Source organism: Malus domestica, chromosome 13 (assembly GCF_042453785.1).
Source record: "Malus domestica chromosome 13, GDT2T_hap1".
Taxonomy (NCBI): domain Eukaryota; kingdom Viridiplantae; phylum Streptophyta; class Magnoliopsida; order Rosales; family Rosaceae; genus Malus; species Malus domestica.
In genome coordinates this window covers 21,685,121-21,704,363 of record NC_091673.1, presented here as the reverse complement: position 1 = coordinate 21,704,363, position 19,243 = coordinate 21,685,121, and the positions used below count along the sequence as shown (strand labels likewise).

The window sequence follows — 19,243 nt, the reverse complement described above, 5'->3', positions numbered from 1 at the left end:
CAATGGCACAAATAATTCTCATTCACATGGTAAACTTCTGTAACATCAAATACCATTAATCAAACGTTGCTATTTGTTTACAAAATCAAATGAAACCTTGAAAGAATGTGAAACCCCGCCTGTAAAAAATCGTCGCTTTCCTGTATTGTAAACAATGCTAACGTACACAATAACTACCGTCATGTTGCAAATAGCTCGACCTTGTTGCAAGCAGATGCAGGGTCCTGGAGGCAGTTACAAAAGGCCTCCTCATCTTTGGGGAATGAAGTTGGCAGGGGATGGTCTGGAATCACACCTACCTATAAGAAACCGGAATCACGTTAATCGACAGCAACGTGAATAAAGTAAATGGGGAGAAAGAGAGAACGCATCAGACCTTATCAATGTCTGTGTGAGCAGGTGTCTCATAACGAGCGACTGTAACAACCAAGCCAGAGCCATCAGACAGCTCAAAAACTGACTGAATCTTGCTGCATAGAGGGATGGATGGCTTATGTCAGGAATATAAAATTTTATTCAAGGTTATTGAGCAGAAGCAAAAGAGATTACCCCTTCCCAAATGTGGGTTCTCCAAACAACACAGCACGTTTATTGTCTTTCAATGCCCCAGCTAAGATTTCACTTGCGCTAGCAGTTCCCTTGTTCACCTGAAGAAACCTCAGACGATACACATACCAAATCTTACCAAGCGATTCTTCAAAGGTAATGTTTCATAGTATGCACATGAACAAACGCTAAATACAAAAATCAGAAAGGGTACAACAGCGTATCCTAATGTTTAAATCAACCAATTTGCAAGAACGTCACATTCTAAAGCAATAAAATACTGATTCAAACCATAGAAAGGTTCCTTTTTAAATAAGATGAATTATCAGAAATGAAAAACTGATTCCACTATCAAACAGCATAGAGATTAGAGACACAGGCAACAACCCTGCACTATTAATAATAGCATATGCAAATGTTTGCATAAGCATCGAGGAATATCATTGACCAAATCTATTTAATCATATTATAAATGAACATGTACCAGCACAACCAGGGGTTCTGAAGTTGCCACCGCTTGGCTTCCATCGGTGTCATATATATCTCGAACACCACGACCATCACAAATATATACAATCACACCTTTGTCCAACCTGGAAGAAAAGCATCTAATCATAATTTGGATCTGATATAAGGAAGTGCAAATTAATATTTGCAAGACAAACAATGATTTCTAAATTTGTTACAAAGTTGAATTGTAAGAATTTGTGCTGCATAAATTGGATCAAACATAATGGTTTCAAACATGAATCGTGAAAGACCATTCAAGGCTTCAAGCAGCATGATTGCAATCTAGTAATCCAGTAGCTTTCAGTGGATTGTCTTTCTAAACCTTGTTGGGTTGAAGGAGAAACTGGAAAGAAGCATCTTTCTTTTTCATAGGAATAAGTTCACAAAGTATCAAAATATTTATTGCATGGCTATGACTAAGTGCAAACATTAGTTATCTCAGTTCTATAAAAAGTTGTTCAGAAAACCCGAACAAGTAAGTCCACCTGGGCTTTTTTTTTAACAAACAATATTATCTACAATAAGGGGAGGGGTTTGGGCTTAGCCTTACAATGGGCTAGCAATAATGTGGTTCAAATTCGCCTTTGGCGACCTCTAACTTACAAGTGAAGAAGAATACCACTAGACCGCAATACTAAGTGGCCACCTAGGCTAAGTTAAATATGCACCAAAAACTTTGTTTATTCCACCGTCTCAAAAATAATACCAAATTGACTCATTAAGTAAAAAACAACAATTATAAAAATTTAAGTTTTCCACAGCTCTCCAGGGCAACTTACCAAATCTTAGCAATCTCAATTCCTTCTGGGAAAAGACCACCACTGCACCAAATTTAAGCAAATATTAAGCTTTCAGAAAGCCTTAAGAAAGGGCAAATTTTACAAGAGCCTTGTTGAAAGATAATGTTAAACTAGACCCACGTTGATATATAATGATTACCTATTGTCTCGAAGATCCAACACAAAGGCATTAACATTATTACTCCTTAAGGTATTAATTGCTTCCTTGACAGCACCTGCATGGGATGCAAAGTTCTTTAGACCAAATTGCAGAGATTGACGAGCTCGCTCAAGACAAGGTCAAACAAATGAAGTACTGAACAAGATTATGAAGCATTGAGTAAATAAAGTTTTAAACAGAATGAGCAAGGTTTTCTTCAAAATCAAGCGCAAGTGAACTGATTTTGTTTCTCGGTGAGAGTGGACTTCAGAAGATCAAAACACCATACCATCCTACATAAACTTATATCAGTTCGGTAACTACTAGATCTCCTTACCAGATGCATTTTGATTGAACGTTGATAGTTTGATATAGCCAATTCTAGGGGAATCCTTTCCGGACGCAGGGACCGCACATAGTCTTGACTTTACAGGATTCAGTGAAACTTTCTCCCGCCTAGAATACAGAAAGAAGGCATTTAAATAAATTTAAAAATGGAAAAAAAAGGCTCTAGATTGAGTAAAAATACAATCACAATTTACCCCACTCCTAAGTGCTAATCCCCCACTTTAACAGTAGCTCAAGGGTCCAAGCAAATGGGATGATTTCTGGTTAAAATTTGAGCTCAATTGCCAGCCATCAAATAAATGAGAACTTAAACCAAAAGCATTCTTATATTTTTAAGTTTCACTAATTATCAAATGCATTCCATGATGAAGTTAAAACCAACATATTATCAAATCAATAATCTCCGCTTTTGGGCATACAACATTATTATCCCCAACAAAAAAAAAATGAACGAATAATTCCTTAGACCATGATATTACAATATTTCAGACGGATTAATGAAGAATTGAACCTACATTAAATCCAGGTGCTTTATTTCAGGTCCACTACGAACTGTTAGTTTAACTGTACTTCCGTCCGGTCCCCTGTAACAATTAGGAAAAACAAGATATAAATGAAAATAAATAAAAATTTAGTGGGGAAAAACAAGTCATGATTCTTAAAGCACTTGTTTCAATTACAAGTAACCAGACCCACACACAAATTCAAAGGACCCAAGGTAAAGAGCTTCTCCAGATTTTTAAACGATATGACTTCCATCTACAAATTTTGTGAGTTATCCCCATTAAATCCTAGTACTAGATGGATAGTTACTATAATGACAGGTTAAGTGGCAGGAAGTGTAAGAAACTCACTGTAGTCGCTCTGCAGCATCATATATGCCCATTGTTTCTGTACTTGTATCATCAATAGCCAGAATAACATCCCCAGACAAGATGCCGGCTCTGTTTGCTGGACCTCCTGGGGAAGCTGAAATAACAACAAGACCAGCAGCTGATCCATCAAGTTTTGTAGGGTAGCCAATTGACAGCCCTACGCCTGTAAGAGCACCTTGAGTTCCAGACTGCCTTCGAAGAAGATATTAACAGATTTCAGGAACAACAACTATATTCAAATCCAAATGAAGAAATGTATCTTAAGATAATGAGTCATTGTAGAGTGAGTTTGATGTAGTTTCTAATGGTGCATCATATTCTTATTCAGGCTAAAATGAACTACACTAATACACTAATGTATAAAAAGAAATATCATTGTACCCGTAGACTATTGAACTTTTCAGGCTCCAGAAACCGAGTGAAAGGATCCTCCAATGTGGCAAGCATCTTCTTAATTGCCATATCTGATTGCAAATAGAACATTAGGGTTTAAAGAGGTAGAAACTGGAAAGATAAGTATAGTATTTTCAGTTAAATGAAGTGATCCAGCTGGCACGAAGCTTTGCTCATTTTTATACAAAACCCAACTACAGCTTAGTAAAATAATGGTTTGTCAAGTGAATGGAGCCATTGGCATGGTAGGATCAGTAAATCTTGAAAAATTTCAAGCTGGAAAATGAAACGATAAGTAGTAAACACAAGTAAGAGCGGACTTTAGGTGATTCAAAGTCTCAAACAGTTTCTGCAACTACGGGTAGGAAAACCAATTATCAAGTCAAATAAGGTATCATATACAAAAGTGTATTGTATAAAACTATTCATTATGTCCAATGAACCACTGTCGAGGTGTACTTCAAAAGGACAGTCTTGGTATTTCAAGCTGCTTTTACTATAGTAAATTTTCCCAACAATATAATATGACTGGCTGTAGGAAGGATATCATACATGTCTCTTCTCTTGTGTTCATTGGTTCATTGCGCAATGCATTTTCTCTGTACCGAAACCAACTTTGTCCATTAAAACTTTTGTCAACATATGCACGGTCAATCATCTTCCATGCCTCTAAGAAGATACGATTCTCTTCTGTAAGAGCCCCTGGGCAAGTCAATAAAACAACAGATTAAAGTAAATCTCTTAACATTGCACGACTTTGAGTTGTCATTACTCCATTACCGTATAACGTAAACTTACAGGATGGAGTAATGCTAACAGAAAGAGAAGCTGACATGACAACCATCAGTCCAGCAATGAAAACAAAAACATGCCGTCTAATTTTTTCTGAACATTTTAGCACTTCATGGAGACTGCCAGCATATTTCTTCAGTCGAAGTTTTTTCCTGACCTTACTATAATTTGCTGAAAACAAACCACCCTGACAAACAAAACTCCGACTGAGCCTCAACACCAGTGGAATCAAGAAACTGTGCTTAAGGTCCCCATCAGTATTACCATAATTTATCGGCCTCTCAAGCGACGTAGTCATTATACACATTAAAGGAGACTTTGCTCGAGCTTCTACAATCCTTACTGGAAGATACTTCCATTGCAGCACCTGCAAAGAGTCCAGTTAAAAAGTGTAATTATGGGAGTCCCCATTACAACTAGATAACGCCCGGCATACAGTATAGAGCGGTATCTTTCAGGAGCCACAAGGCCTCTTTAGTATCAATTTCCAACATTAAAACTCTAGAAAAATAATTAGAAACGATCAGCTACTTGTATATTTTCCTTCGTAAAATGATTTAAAGACTTAGGACAACTATAATTAGGTGTTTACACAAAACAAGTTGGAATAGAAAAGCAAGACATCTTCTTGGAGCACCTACCAAGTAATTTCAACTCATCTAACGGCAATCAATACATTGATTAGAACGTAATTTCGCAAAAGATGAAACCCGAAAAGCTTTAGAATCTTATGATTAAAACGTAATTCCGCAACTATATTGTTCTCTAATTCCATAATTGCGGATTATGCCCAGAGAAAGAGAGCTTAAATGAGGCATGAATTAGATAGAAATCGATGAGAGAGAGGGGAAGGGGTACCTTAGGCGGAGGAGTGGCGGCCATGGAGACGGTGCTACGGTGGTTCTTGTAGAAGCTGGAGAGTAGGAAATGAGGGGATGAAGATGCAGTTGCAGAGCTAGCGAGGACCTCCATGAATGGAGAGTCCGCTCTTCCTTTTGCGTTGAGAACGTTATCTAATGGGAAGTTTCGTTCGAACCAAACGAAATCATTCCACAGCCAACTTAAAAAATTATCCCACAAACTTCCCATTTTACCCTCAAATTAAAGTTGTGCATCAAGCACCATGTGGAATTGTCACTTAGTATTACAATTTAGTGATATTTCTCTTCACTTATAAGTAAGAGATTTTAAATTCGATTCTTGTCAAAAGCGAAATTTGAACTACATTATTGTTGGTCCATTGTAAAGGTTATTCCACCTCCATCTCCATTAGTGTAGATAATATAGTCAAAGGGCACCATCATCATCGTGATGTAAGTCAAGCACACAACTATCATCGTTATGGTCATTTTGTCTTTCCAACGCGAGTTTTTAGAGATGCATACTTGATGATTCATTATTAATAAATCATAACATATTTAATCTTAAGCGTATCTAAGAGGATGAATTGAGCCTAAGGAGGATAGATGATATTCCATTAGTGGCATGGAATCGTTGTAGGTTTCGTAGGAGAGAGTGAGAGATTAATTGATTGGGATGAACATACCAGATGTTATTTAAATCAGTATATATAATGGAGCGAGAGCTGAGATGAAACTCACATCCCTGAAACCGTTTCCACGGAAGAACCACCTTTTTTTTTTTGGTCAAACAATAAATTTTGTTAAATTGGATATGAGATTAGCCAAACCCACGCCGTTATGCAAATACTCAACTCCTTTCTACTACTGTGATCAAAGGCCACTTGCGAGGAATCGCCTCAATATCGACACCAAAGGACAGATGTCGTAGCTACTCTTAGACTCGACATTGAGTTTGAAATTACCTATTTTGAAACCCGTCCCCCTTCGACTTTTGGTGTTGTGCTCATCTTGCTGGTTATTTTTGCTTTCAACCCAACCCTAAATCCTAGACCGAAAGAATTTTCCGGTAACCTGAACCGGTTATGGCAATGTATGGCTTCATCCCAAGCAAGGGAAAGGCATCTGTATTATACAAAACCAAATTTTAAGGCAAATCCTTCAAGACATGAACCTACAGATTCGTCCTTAAAAAACCACCTGCTCCAATTCTCCCACACTAAACAAACAGACTAGATATCTCAAATTCTGAATTTCCAACATTACAATCAGAATATTCCGTGAGACAACACTTCAGGGAAAGAAAGAAAATTAAAAGTAGAGATGACGGCTTACAACAACTCGTCGAGGTTAGCTACTAAATCAGCTTCTTCGGAACAGTCCCCGCTTAGTCCAGCATTCAGTTCTAAGACGAGTCTTCAGTTCCCGGCCCATTGCTGAAACCTAGGCACATACACCTCTCTAGTAAAGGATGGTGAAGCAGCAACAGCTGCAGTCTCAGTTGATCTTCTCATCCTCGAAAGAGCCTCTGCACGCAGCCTTTCTAATTCTTCCAGTTCCCTCTCTCTTTGCCTCTGCCTTTCAGTAATCTCGCCTAATTTTGCCCTCCATTCAGCTGCTTCTCTCCTTAGTCTCTCCTCTTCTGCATGGTTCACAACGGCAATATACGAAGCACGTCAAAAGATGACAACAAAAAGTAAATCAAGTACAAAGGGCCGAGAAACAAAATCAACTTGATCAACGACGCAAATTCATCGTCCAACAACAGAACCAATTATGATGGCAAGCTACATTGAATTTTCCCTTAACTAAAGTACTAAAGTTTCAAAGATCAGAAACTACCGTCTGAATGAAAACAAAGCTGATTCCATAATCCTCCCAAACAAGATGGTCCAAAACTGAGAAGAAGCTTGACATACTAAAACTGTTTGTAACGAAACATACCTTCTTCACGCAGCCGGGTTTCGAGCTTTCTCTTCCTCATGCAGATTTCTGAGCAAAAATCGCAGCATTCATCATTATTGTTAAGAAATAATTTTTAGTTACATTCATCGTTTTTTAAAACTATATATTAGTTTCCAATTAAATACCAATCAACCCCTAAACTTTCTGGAACAACTAATTATCCAAAGCAATTTCAACGAACAAAACCATAATTCTTTGAACCAAAAAAAAAATCTTCAGATTTGCAAATTAATTTGGCCCATTGTAGCAAGATCATGTTTTCTACACAATTTTAGCTAAACATCAACCAAATATCCTAAACGTCGAACAAGCCCTACTTAATTACTGATTTTTTTTCTAATTGTAAAATATTTAAAATTGAAGTGCAAAATTACATCAGAGGGAAGATTAAGAGACTGAAATCTTCAAAATTAGAGATAAAAACTTCTAAATATAAATAATTAGATGTTAAAACCTAGATAACATGGCAAAAATTAACAATGCACTTACCTTCCACTCGCTCCAACCCAGCTTCCGAATCTGCAAAATCTGCCATGTCTGAGTCAAAGATTGAACCACTACGAAGCTCCGGTGAAGTGATAATTGCAGCTACCTGATTGCGCAGGCCACTGCGCAAAATCCGCACAAATCAATTTCAAATTTCGCGGCAGATGGTGGCGCGCGGAGAGAGAGAAGATTTAGGGTTTTAACTTCTTTACGCGCGAAAAAAATAAAATAAAGAAAGCTAGCGGCAGATTTAGGAAAGCTAGTCAACGGAAAGGACCAAAAAAGATTATAAAAAAAAAATTAAAAAAAGAAGGGAAAGGTAGTATTGGGCTGGGCTTTCGTGTGAACGGCTCAAATTTATTACGCATTTAGAACCCATGAATTACATGGCAACGCCCAGGTACTAATTAATATTTCAATTTTAGATTTTTGTTTTTAGATTTCATATTTTAAAAAATAAACTGTTTTGATAACTTCTTTCAGTTTTTTTTTTAAACCAATTTAAATTTAAAAAAAAAAAACCTTTTAGTTTAAAAAAAAATGAAAATGATAACACTCATCAAACAAGTTTTCTGTTTTCTGAAAAAGTAAAAACAAAACTAAAATACATTTTTTTTAATTATTATTAAGATGAGGTAAGGATTCAAAATTATTACAATAAGTAGATACCCAACACCCTATTCATTAAGATATTTAACCACATACAAACTAAAATCTAAAAACAATATACTTATCAAACGACCCCCTTTTTCATTTTTTGTTGATCAAAAGACCCCTTAATAAAAATAAAAAAAACCTTTCAACAAAACTTCTATTTGAGTTTAATTTGAAGAGTCATAAATCTACAAAAACTATACCGCATTTGTTGCTCATGTGGTTGTAAGTATCCATGCATGCATTGACCAAAAAAAATATTCCATGCATGCATTGACCGATAAAAAAAAAATATCGGTGCATAAAAACATGACAAAATTAGAGGGCAGTTGCGTTTGGTACGTGGGACGGGACGGAACAGAGTGGGACGGATGTGTTCCGTCCCACGTTTGGTGCGCTTAAATTGTGTGGAACGCCTGTCCCACGGAACGAAAATGGGTTAAATTTTGGTTCCACATACCCCCCTGGAACGGGTTGTTCCATCCCGTGGAACACAAATTTATAATTTTTTGGACAACAATACCCCTCATCTTTTTCATTAATTCCACTGTCTACCCTTCCTCTCTCTCCCGTAGCCTCTCTCTCTTCGAATTCGTTCCTCTCTCCCGTAGCCTCCCTCTCTTCGAATTCGATCTTAGCAAACCCATCTGAACCCAAACCATGGCTTCCGGTTCAGTCCCTTCGCGCTCTACCTTCTTCTCCGGCGCCGTCACCTCCGCGCTCAACCTTCTTCTCCGGCGCCGTCACCTCCGCGCTCCACCTTCTTCTTCGACGCTCCGACCTCCTCGCCGAGGCGGTACCAATCACGATCCGGTGACGGCAGTGAAGACTGAAGAAGATGGTGTTGTGGGTAGACAAGTACCGACCCAAAACCCTAGACCAGGCAATTGTCCACCAAGACATCGCCCAAAACCTCAAGAAACTCGTGCAACTCTACCCCTAATTCCCAATTTCTACGATTTCATAACCCTAACTTCTTCTTGTGCAGATTGCAGAGCAGGATTGCCCCCATTTGCTCTTTTATGTCGTTGGGCATTTTGTTCAATTTCACTTTTTTTAGTTTAATTTTGTAAGTTTTACAGTAAAAATGATTGTTTGAATACGAACTTTTGAGATTCAGATCTTCTGTAGATTGATTTTTATGGGTTTGATTTACTGAGATTGATTTACTGAGATTGATTTTTACTGGGATCAATCTGGGCATGCGAAGAACACGAAACGTATGGAAGAAGAGAAAGCAGAGAAACGGGAGAGAGAGGGAGAGTCAAATAAAAAGGGTAAGTTAGTCATTTAATCCCGTTCCGTTTTGTTCCATCTTGCTAGTACCAAACATGACACGAAATCTTTGTTCCGTTCCGTCCCGTCCCGTTCCATCCCGTTCCGTCCCGTCTACGTACCAAACGGTACCTTAAGTCTTTCAAGGCAAGCCTGTTAGGAATTGTGGTATGGAATATTCATCAGTACTAGCAGATAAGATTTGACAACTTGAAATTACCACCACGGAATTTTCAAGAGGCTTGAGAGGGAGCATATTTGGGAGTTCGAAAGCTCTGTGTGTGGATTTAGAATATCCTGTAATTGTATTTGTTTATTGTAAATTCTGTGATCAATGTTCGTGACGTATTATTTGTATTTAATTTTAAATAAAATAATTAAAATAATTTCTGATTACACAATGTATGAATCGAGACCATTAGAGTATCTTCACAAAGTAGGTTCATTCTAAAATAAAGGAAGAAGTAGAAGAAAAAGGGTTGTAATCTTCCAATTTAACTTTTAAAGTTATTTTCTTTTTTTAAGTGCATCCATATATATAAAGGGAGCATCTTAAAAAGGTGAAAATGAAACTTTTTTATGCTTTCATGCACATTATTGAAATAAGATTATCTTCCTTGTAAGTTGTAACCGCCAAAGAAAAAGTAAAAATAGGATTCCCAAAAAAAAAAAAAAGAGTAAAAATAAGCAGTTTTAATATAAAGAAAGGAGAGATTATGTTAGCTCACACAATGGACCAACTACTAATTAGGAATCGAAACCCAGACAATTATATCACGTTATCGTCATTCATGTGTGTTGGACTTAAGGTCTATTATTTACAAATGAAGAGAAATACCGTTATATTGTAGTATTGTCTATACTACCTAGGGTTAGACAAGATTTATAATGATTTTCTGTTCTTTGAGAGAAATATTGTCGAAGAGAATAAATAAGATATGAGGTGGAGTTATTATTATTTTTTTAACAAACGATAATATCTACACTAAGGGAGAGGGGTGGGCTTAGCCTCACAATGGACTAGCAGTAATGTAGTTCAAATTCGTCTTTGGCGATAATTGAATCTAAGACCTTTCACTTACAAGTGAAGAAGAATAGATCATAGTACTAGGTGGCATCTCAGATGGAGTTATTGAAGTGCCACAACAAATTAGGCAAACTGAAGAAAGATGATCATATGATTTTGAGAAATGAAAACTCAAGAATGCAAATGGAAGGCAGAAATGTAAATGAAGAACAAGAAAGCCATGAGGTAGTAAAAGCTTCACATATTTTATTTTTTTTTGGACATGGTTGTGTTTGAGAATATTGTGAACACGGAAAATTCCTGAAACGAAAGAGACAAGAACAACGTGCACAAAATAATATTTGTGTTTGATGATTTTGGGTTACAATCTCTCTCTAATTTGATCCTCTGATTCGATCTCCGTAAGGTGTTGATTTGTGGATGTTTCGTTGATCCAAGGGCCGTCGAGGCTTGATCTTGGATGAACTGTTGGAAGTCTCTTCAAAGGGCCGTGGGCTTGATCTTTGAAGGTGGATTTGAGCGGATCTTCAAGGAGCCGTTGGGGCTTGATCTTGAGGATTAGTGTTTCTTCAAGGGCCGTTAAGGTTTGATCTTGAATAACGGTGATGAACGGATCTTCAAGGGCTTTTGGGCTTGATCTTGAAGAACGGTTGGATGTGTGGATTTGTTGATGTTTGTTGATCCAAGGGTCGTCGGGGCTTGATCTTGGATGAACGGATGATGAACGATGGTGCTTTCTTCAAGGGCCGTCAAGGCTTGATCTTGAATTGGTGGATGGTTGATCCAAGGGCCGTCGGGGCTTGATCTTGGAAGAACGATGAACGAATAACGAAGAACGAAGAGAGCTTTCTTGATTCTTCGGGAACCTTGAGAGCTTTAGAGTTTCAAAGCTTCAAAGATTTGGGGGATTCTCTTCCAATTTGGGAGTAGAGAAATGTATTTGTGAATTCCTTTCTTGATTATTTGATGGAGGAGCCTATTTATAGGCTTTGGGAACGAATCACCACCATCCATTTGTTTTGGTGGATGTTGTAGGTGAATTTTGGTGGATGTTGTAGGTGAAACTTGGTGGATGTTGTAGGTGAACTTAGTGTATGATGTAGGTGAAGTGAATGAAGGTTGTAATTTTAATACAATGGTCAACATTTATTTCACCAAAATTTCAATGTTTACAAATGTAATCTTAATGCAATGGCTAACATTTATGCCACCGAAATTTCAATGTCTACAAATATCTCTACATCTAAATTTCCACTTTTTCTTGGATTTCTACAAGTTCGTAATTTTATTTGTTACTTGATTATAAGAACGTAAATTTTGTGAGTACGTTTATATGACGTTCTAGTATCTATGCACGCGCTTATGCGCAAACAAAAGACCTTTTACCAATCACTTGCACTAGACGCGATTTACAAATTTGTATTTGATTTTAGACGTTTTTATTTGATTGATACTTTAAATAGGGGAAACTTGATATAAGTTCAATTTTTTTAGCCAATAATAGGAATAGTCCAATTCTTTAAATTTAATTATTTAATAATCAATAATTATCTATTCAATAATAAGATTAATTATAAAAATCAAATTTCTTCCTAATTATCTCTTTGATTATTTCTTTTTATTTAATTTTTTTTTGTTCTTTCTCCCGCTTTAAACCTCATTTATAGATTTTATTTTTAATTTTTATAATCAACCTTTATCACTAATTAATTATTTTTATGTATCTATATGACAGATTCTGTAACATCCCACATTGCCCAGGGGAGTGGATCATGTAAGCCTTATATGTATATTCTCATCTCTACCTAGCTCGAGGCCTTTTTGGGAGCTCACTGACTTCGGGTTTCATCGAAACTCTAAAGTTAAGCGAGTTCGCGCGAGAGCAATCCCATGATGGGTGACCAACTGGGAAGTTCTCGTGTGAGTTCTCAGAAACAAAACCGTGAGGACGTAATCGGGGCCCAAAGGGGACAATATCGTGCTACGGCGGAGTCGAGCCCGGGATGTGGTGGGGGTCCGGGCCAAGATGTGACAATTTGGTATCAAAGCCAATTCCTAACCGGAAATGTGCCGACGAGGACGTCGGGGCCCTAAATGGGGTGGATTATAACATCCCATATTGCCCAGGGAAGTGGATCATGTAAGTCTTATATGTATATTATCATCTCTACTTAGCACGAGGCATTTTGGAAGCTCACTAGCTTCGGGTTCCATCGGAACTCTGAAATTAAGCGAAAGCAATCCCATGATGGGTGACCCACTAGGAAGTTCTTGTATGAGTTCCCAGAAACAAAACTGTGAGGGCGTGATCGAGACTCAAAGCAGACAATATCATGCTATGACGGAGTCAAGCCCGGGATGTGGTGGGGGTCCGGGCGGGGATGTGACAAATTCTGTTTTATAATCAACCTGTCACATATTAATATGTCTTGCTTGTAGATATATTATGTTTTTTTTCTACTTTTTAGTTAGGTTTCATATCTCGCTTACAGGTATAATATGCATTCATATATTTGTTGCTTAAGTTAAGGTAGAATGTTTTGTAGATAATTTATGTTAGTATATTAATTTTTTTTTGTTATACGATATTAATTAGATTTTTTTGGAGTTGAAAAAATGCTTAATATTAGAAGATTTTAATTGATTTTTAATATTTATAAAAAATATAAAATAAGTATAAAAGAAATAAAAACATGTAATTAGATAACTGGACATACTCCTAAAAACTATCTATATTTTTTAACCTAAATCTAAAAACCCCTTAATTATTTCACTTAAGCTGAAGCTCATGTGGCTTTACATTTTCTACTGAGAAAGTACGATTATAGCATGTGGAAAAGCGATAGAATCAAAACAGTCTCAATTATTCCACTCCATTCCGCTCCCCTCCACTCTCCTCCACTCTCCTCCACTCTCCTCCCATGTCCCATGTATCTTGATAATTAATTGTGATGCTAAACTAACTTTTTTTTAATGTAAATTAGCATTTATTTACACACTTTGTGTGTATGAATAATTTTTTTAGAAAATGAGAAAGCGAGAGTGTGGGGGAGTGGGAGGTTTTTGTTTTTTTTGTTTTTTAATATTAGAGATATTTTAACATCACTTGTAGGTAGGGTTGGAAAAAAATCCCAAAAATCCCAAACCAAACCAAAAAAATCCCGATCCCAAACCAAAAAAATCCCAAACCAAAATTCCCGAAAATTTCGGTATGTAATCCCGAACCAAACCGAAATTTTCGGTATGGGATTCGGTTTTGCATTTCTATTTTTCGGTATTCCCATACCGAACCGAAAAAAAAATTATATATATATATATATATTATTTTTTAATTATAAGAGAATTATTTCCAACCGTTCATTGTTTTAGATTTAATCTGTGCTGTTCATTTGTTTCTAGGTCAGATCCCATTTCAGATTTCACTTCCGTTCATTTGTTCCATCCAATCGAACTCGAAGCGCAGCCCTCCCTCACCGAGCCCTTATCTCTCATCCGACTGTCTGTGTTGAATTCCGGCCAGCCACCGCGTACCACCACACCGAGCCCTCGTCTCTGACTCTCCACCACCGCGATCTCTCTCTCGGGTAATTAATTTAGTGTTTTGAAATCTAATTTCTGTCTTCCTTTTGAAATTTAATTTAGGGTTTGGAATCTAATTTCAATCTTGAATCTTCCCTTACTGGTTTCATATGTTTATATACGTTTCATGAAAAGAAAAGAAAAATTGGAAATGGTTGTGATGCTTTCTGTGCAGATGATGGCGGAGGAATGGATCCCGAAGGTATGCGCAAATGCATGAGCTTGGGGTATTCAATCCACCACTTGCAGAAGATGAGTAGTTTCTTGAGTACCGTGATTTTGTTGAATGTGTTCAAAATTAAAATAGCGAGCATATGGGAATTTTGGGTTTTCATTTTTGGCATGTTTTGAGAATTTTCCTTGTCCTGTTTGGATGCCAAGAAAAAAAAGCATATCTGAAAGGTTAAAAGCTTGGGAACAGAAGAAATGTTAATTTGTGTTGAACCCATGTTGGAGATTCAGCTGAGAAATGTGATTCGTGTGTGTTGGTCTTGTACTTCTTGTGATGGGGTTTTAAATTTTTAAGTGCAGGATATTAAGGGAAATGATGTCGATCTTAGCATTTACAAGGGAAAAGTTCTGCTGGTCATCAATGTTGCTTCCAAATGGTAATATACATTATACACCCTCGTTTTTGTCCCTATCGTTTTATGCTTTCATTCATTGCTTTTTTTACTGATTTTCCCGGCAGCGGACTGACCAACTCAAATTACGATGAGCTGAATCAACTGTATCAAAACTATAAAGATCAAGGTTTGCATATAGAACTTGTATTGTATTCTTACATGTTCTTGAGCTGACATCTATCAATGTAGTTACTTCTCTTACAAGTTGAGTTCTGGTACATGCTAATCTGCTGCTTTTGAATTAATACACTGTCTTGCATATGCAATGATCTAATGTGTATTAGAAAAACATGAATTCCCTCAAAAGTTTTGCAGAAATCCTACCTTTTCCATTATTTTCCCCTTTGTATGATATATTGGGAGGTTGATGCAGGCTTTGAAAGTCTGGCATTTCCGTGCAACCAGTTTGGTAGTCAGGAACCAGGAAGTAACAAAGAGATTGAAGATTTTGTCTGCACTCGTTTTAGATTTAATCTATAGTTATTTCATTTGTTGTGGCTCAGTGTATATATTGAGCAGTCGAATGCTCATTGAAATTTTTGTATGTCTGCACTTGTAGCTCACTGTATGATACATGCTGAGTTTTGTAGTTTTCTGTGGGGGCTGTTACATTCAGTGGACAGGCCCAATATTAGGTTTTTGTCCAATTGGACCAATATTAGCTTTTTTTTGTCCAAAAGCCCAAAAGCCCAAAATTATTTTTGGGATTCCCGATTTGTCCCGAAATCCCGAAACTATTTCGGGATTCCCGAAAATTGGGATTCCCGAAAATTTGGTTTGGGATCGGTATTGAAATTGGGATTCCCGAAAATTTCGGTATGGGAATCGGGACAAGGGTTTCGGTATGGGATCCCATACCGAACCACCCCTACTTGTAGGTGAGGTTTCAATAAAAAAAGTAAAATTTGGACATGAAAAATTACATTATTGTCCATCATTTTTTTGTGTGATAGAAGACTAATTTGTTTTTTCACCCTCTTTTGGTTGACAAAGAGGGTTTCATTAATTAGTAGAGATAATATGGTTTATTAAAAAAAATAGCAGCATGTGCCACAATTAAGAATTTGTTTATTTTTAGGAGTGTGTTATCCACACTTTTTTTTTACTTTTCACACTCTTTTTCAATTTTCGCCAGTTGAATCGAATGAATTAAAAAAATATTAAAAAGTATAAATTAACAAGAGATGTAAGATAAGTAAAAAGAAATGTAGAGATAGCACACTCCTATTTTTAAAAGGGTAATAAAATTTTGAAAACTAAAAAAGAGTTGATGATTAGTCAATTACTTAAACGTTGATAAACGTACTTATTTTTATTAATAACATATCATTTAGTTTATAAATTTTGTTTACAAATTATTCTTCCTTTTTAACATGTTTAGATCTAATTTGCAACCACTCTTTTCTACTAATTCATTTAAGTAACAGGTTAATTACGCAAACCCATGTTTAAGGTAAAAACGGAGAGAGATATTCATGGATGATGGATCTGAATCCTGACCGTATATTCCCACCTTTTCCAAAACCAAATCAGCTGCAGATGATCAGACTCCAAAAAGTCATCAAATCACGTATGAACACCCCATGAGGTGGACCCCACACCGCTCAAAAAAAGTCAAGCCACCAAGTCAAAAACTCTCCCACTCCCCCTATATGTACCGTACAGGTACCCCATGCGTAGCCAACTAGACTGCTAGAGAGAGCAGACGACTACAACTTCACCTCTCTTCTTTCTCTCTCTAATTGCTCCAATGGCGACCTGGGCAACACTAGACTGCTCGGCTACCCAGTTGGCCGACCTCCTTGGGGGGCCCAACTCCACCGGCGCAGCCAACTTCATCTGCAACCAAATCGCCGGCGTCTCCTCCAAGCTCTCCGACACCGCCTACGCCGTCGACACCACCTTCCTCCTCTTCTCCGCCTACCTCGTCTTCTCAATGCAGCTCGGCTTCGCCATGCTCTGCGCCGGCTCCGTCCGCGCCAAGAACACCATGAACATCATGCTCACCAACGTCCTCGACGCCGCCGCCGGCGGCCTCTTCTACTACCTCTTCGGCTTCGCCTTCGCCTTTGGTGGCCCCTCCAACGGATTCATCGGCAAACACTTCTTCGGCCTCAAAGAGGTCCCGTCCAACACCGGTTTCGACTACAGCCACTTCCTCTACCAGTGGGCCTTCGCCATCGCCGCCGCCGGAATCACCAGCGGATCCATTGCCGAGAGGACTCAGTTCGTCGCCTACCTCATTTACTCCTCCTTCCTCACCGGATTCGTCTACCCGGTCGTCGCCCACTGGTTCTGGTCAGTCGATGGCTGGGCTAGCGCCTTAAATACCGGAAACCTCTTATTTGGAACCGGTGTCATCGATTTCGCCGGGTCGGGTGTGGTCCATATGGTCGGAGGCATCGCCGGTCTCTGGGGAGCTTTCATCGAAGGCCCCCGAATCGGGCGGTTCGACCACTCCGGCCGGGCCGTCGCTCTCCGCGGACACAGCGCTTCTCTCGTCGTTCTGGGCACATTTTTACTCTGGTTCGGGTGGTACGGGTTTAACCCCGGTTCGTTTACCAAGATCCTGAGTCCGTACGGGTCATCCGGATCCTATTACGGGATGTGGTCAGCTGTGGGTCGGACCGCTGTCACCACAACTCTCGCCGGATGCACCGCCGCTCTCACCACTCTCTTCGGAAAAAGAATTCTGTCGGGTCACTGGAACGTAACGGACGTCTGTAACGGCCTTCTCGGCGGATTCGCGGCGATAACTGCAGGATGTTCTGTCGTCGAACCGTGGGCGGCGATCGTATGCGGGTTCGTGGCCGCTATCGTTTTGATCTCGTGCAATAAACTGGCCGAGAAGTTGAAATTCGACGACCCGCTGGAGGCGGCGCAGCTTCACGGAGGGTGCGGCGCGTGGGGGATAATTTTCACGGCGCTGTTTGCGAGGGAGAAGTACGTGAACGAGGTGTACCCGGGAAAAGAGGGGCGGCCATACGGGCTGTTTATGGGCGGCGGAGGGAAGCTGCTGGGGGCCCACTTGATACAGATAGTGGTAATTATAGGGTGGGTGAGCGCGACGATGGGGCCGTTGTTCTTTGTGCTGCACAAGCTGAAGCTGCTGAGGATATCAGCGGAGGACGAAATGGCGGGTATGGATCTGACCCGGCACGGGGGGTTTGCTTACGTGTACCATGACCACGAAGACGCGCAGAAGCCGAGCGTGATTCAGCTTAGAAAAGTAGAACCGAAAGCTTCCACGCCGCCGACTTCTGTGTAGAATCTAATAAATTTCCGTATTAAAATTAAATTTGAAAGGTTAAAAAATGTGTGCTTTGAATTTGATTAGGATGGTTGTCTAAGTGTTATTATCTGTAAGATTTGGTGTGAAATAATCTTGTCATTAAAAAAAATTGTGTGTAGTGTGTTAGTGGTTGATGTATAATTTCTGTATATGCATGTTGGCGACAAGGAAGTTGTGGAGGAACAAGACTGAGTATTTTTTGTGTTAAATTAAAGAGATCCATAAGAAATGTGTGGCTGTGGCTGCCTTTGTTTTGATATTGTTTGTAAATGGGAAATGGGAAATGGGAAATGGGAACCGGGAAGAGACGAAAACGTAGCGATAAGATGAAATGAAATCAAGGAATGAATGAATCTTACATTTGTTGCGAGTGTGATTGAGTATGGATGCGGTAATGTTGGACCAATTTTGTCCATACCCAAACAGACAAAATTAATTATTTTTCGTAGTGCCAATTGTCTTGCCTTGCCCTCCTTCAAAAAGGTAGAATTGCTCTTAGAACCCATATGCCTTTTCAACTTACAATTGTCGGATTGGTTCTTTTTATTTTTTTGAACGATAATACATTTGTCATCAAACGGTCAGATATACATGTATTGTAATATACCTTGGACACAAGCTGGTATATCATGTATCATAATACAAATAAAAAGTCACTAAAAAAATTTCTCTATGCATTTCTCGATGTGAAATTCACGCGTGATGGATTTAAGAGATGTTCCGTGGAATGAGTGATGAATGATGGTGTTGGCATGAGATAATGCAGGTGGGAAGAGTGGTGGGATATGATTTATATGAATACCACCAATTCACCAACTTATTTCCTTAATGTGGTGTATGGTGGTGGGATATATCATTGTATGGCTTTTTCCAAGTTCAAATCTTAATCTTCCGTAGAAAATTGACTTTGGATGATTGCCTTTTTTTTGTTTTTGACACAAAGAATAATTCAAAGAACTAAAATAAGATTATACGCAGACGTTTGGAAAACAAAAGGACAATTAGGAGAAAGGGGCGGCTAATTTTGACATATAAACAGAAATTTCTAGCTATATAATTCAACATATTTTTTTGGT

At 38.4% G+C, this 19,243-nt stretch overlaps 4 protein-coding genes across 7 annotated transcripts; 2 read left to right on the top strand and 2 right to left on the bottom strand.

The window, feature by feature from the left end:
* Positions 1 to 3: 3 nt before the first annotated feature.
* On the bottom strand, positions 4 to 5,507 carry LOC103453505 (carboxyl-terminal-processing peptidase 2, chloroplastic-like). 4 transcript variants are annotated; one of them, XM_070811221.1, is made up of 14 exons: positions 5,262 to 5,408; positions 4,668 to 4,770; positions 4,410 to 4,590; positions 4,164 to 4,313; positions 3,600 to 3,682; positions 3,198 to 3,406; positions 2,859 to 2,927; positions 2,333 to 2,451; positions 1,996 to 2,071; positions 1,836 to 1,877; positions 1,031 to 1,139; positions 550 to 647; positions 377 to 470; positions 4 to 299 (listed from the first exon to the last, which is right to left on the bottom strand). In XM_070811221.1, exons 2-14 carry the CDS (start codon positions 4,668 to 4,670, stop codon positions 180 to 182), a joined length of 1,353 nt encoding a protein of 450 aa, XP_070667322.1. In that variant the 5' UTR covers positions 4,671 to 4,770; positions 5,262 to 5,408; the 3' UTR covers positions 4 to 179. The 4 variants fall into 4 exon arrangements, 3 of the variants coding, with proteins under 3 accessions (XP_070667322.1, XP_008391268.2, XP_028947413.1); XR_011575116.1 differs by having other exon boundaries at positions 550 to 734; positions 838 to 1,139; positions 4,410 to 4,770; positions 5,262 to 5,507; XM_008393046.4 differs by having other exon boundaries at positions 4,410 to 4,770; positions 5,262 to 5,507.
* Positions 5,508 to 6,363: 856 nt separating this feature from the next.
* On the bottom strand, positions 6,364 to 7,984 carry LOC103453507 (eukaryotic translation initiation factor 3 subunit A-like). The gene is made up of 3 exons (XM_008393048.4): positions 7,718 to 7,984; positions 7,208 to 7,255; positions 6,364 to 6,905 (listed from the first exon to the last, which is right to left on the bottom strand). The coding sequence occupies exons 1-3, from the start codon at positions 7,761 to 7,763 to the stop codon at positions 6,682 to 6,684; spliced, it is 318 nt and encodes a 105-aa protein (XP_008391270.1). The 5' UTR covers positions 7,764 to 7,984; the 3' UTR covers positions 6,364 to 6,681.
* A 6,093-nt stretch (positions 7,985 to 14,077) lies between these two features.
* On the top strand, positions 14,078 to 15,464 carry LOC139190749 (glutathione peroxidase 1-like). Its single transcript, XM_070811223.1, has 5 exons — positions 14,078 to 14,254; positions 14,425 to 14,451; positions 14,781 to 14,857; positions 14,941 to 15,002; positions 15,249 to 15,464. Exons 2-5 carry the CDS (start codon positions 14,425 to 14,427, stop codon positions 15,353 to 15,355), a joined length of 273 nt encoding a protein of 90 aa, XP_070667324.1. The 5' UTR covers positions 14,078 to 14,254; the 3' UTR covers positions 15,356 to 15,464.
* A 706-nt stretch (positions 15,465 to 16,170) lies between these two features.
* Positions 16,171 to 18,424, top strand: LOC103453520 (ammonium transporter 1 member 1). The gene has a single exon (XM_008393058.4). The coding sequence runs from the start codon at positions 16,626 to 16,628 to the stop codon at positions 18,141 to 18,143; it is 1,518 nt and encodes a 505-aa protein (XP_008391280.3). The 5' UTR covers positions 16,171 to 16,625; the 3' UTR covers positions 18,144 to 18,424.
* Positions 18,425 to 19,243: the final 819 nt, after the last annotated feature.

Coding starts and splice junctions, on each gene's coding strand:
- LOC103453520 (XM_008393058.4), top strand. CDS start 16,626: ATGGCGACCTGGGCAACACTAGACTGCTCGGCTACCCAGTTGGCCGAC.
- LOC103453505 (XM_008393046.4), bottom strand. CDS start 5,492: ATGGGAAGTTTGTGGGATAATTTTTTAAGTTGGCTGTGGAATGATTTC. Junction 648..1,030: donor CAGAACCCCTGGTTGTGCTG/GTACATGTTCAT, acceptor AGGTTTCTTCAG/GTGAACAAGGGAACTGCTAG. Junction 471..549: donor GAACCCACATTTGGGAAGGG/GTAATCTCTTTT, acceptor CCCTCTATGCAG/CAAGATTCAGTCAGTTTTTG.
- LOC139190749 (XM_070811223.1), top strand. CDS start 14,425: ATGATGGCGGAGGAATGGATCCCGAAG. Junction 14,452..14,780: donor CGGAGGAATGGATCCCGAAG/GTATGCGCAAAT, acceptor TTTTAAGTGCAG/GATATTAAGGGAAATGATGT. Junction 14,858..14,940: donor ATCAATGTTGCTTCCAAATG/GTAATATACATT, acceptor TTTTCCCGGCAG/CGGACTGACCAACTCAAATT.
- LOC103453507 (XM_008393048.4), bottom strand. CDS start 7,763: ATGGCAGATTTTGCAGATTCGGAAGCTGGGTTGGAGCGAGTGGAAG. Junction 7,256..7,717: donor TGGGTTGGAGCGAGTGGAAG/GTAAGTGCATTG, acceptor ATTTTTGCTCAG/AAATCTGCATGAGGAAGAGA. Junction 6,906..7,207: donor AACCCGGCTGCGTGAAGAAG/GTATGTTTCGTT, acceptor TGAACCATGCAG/AAGAGGAGAGACTAAGGAGA.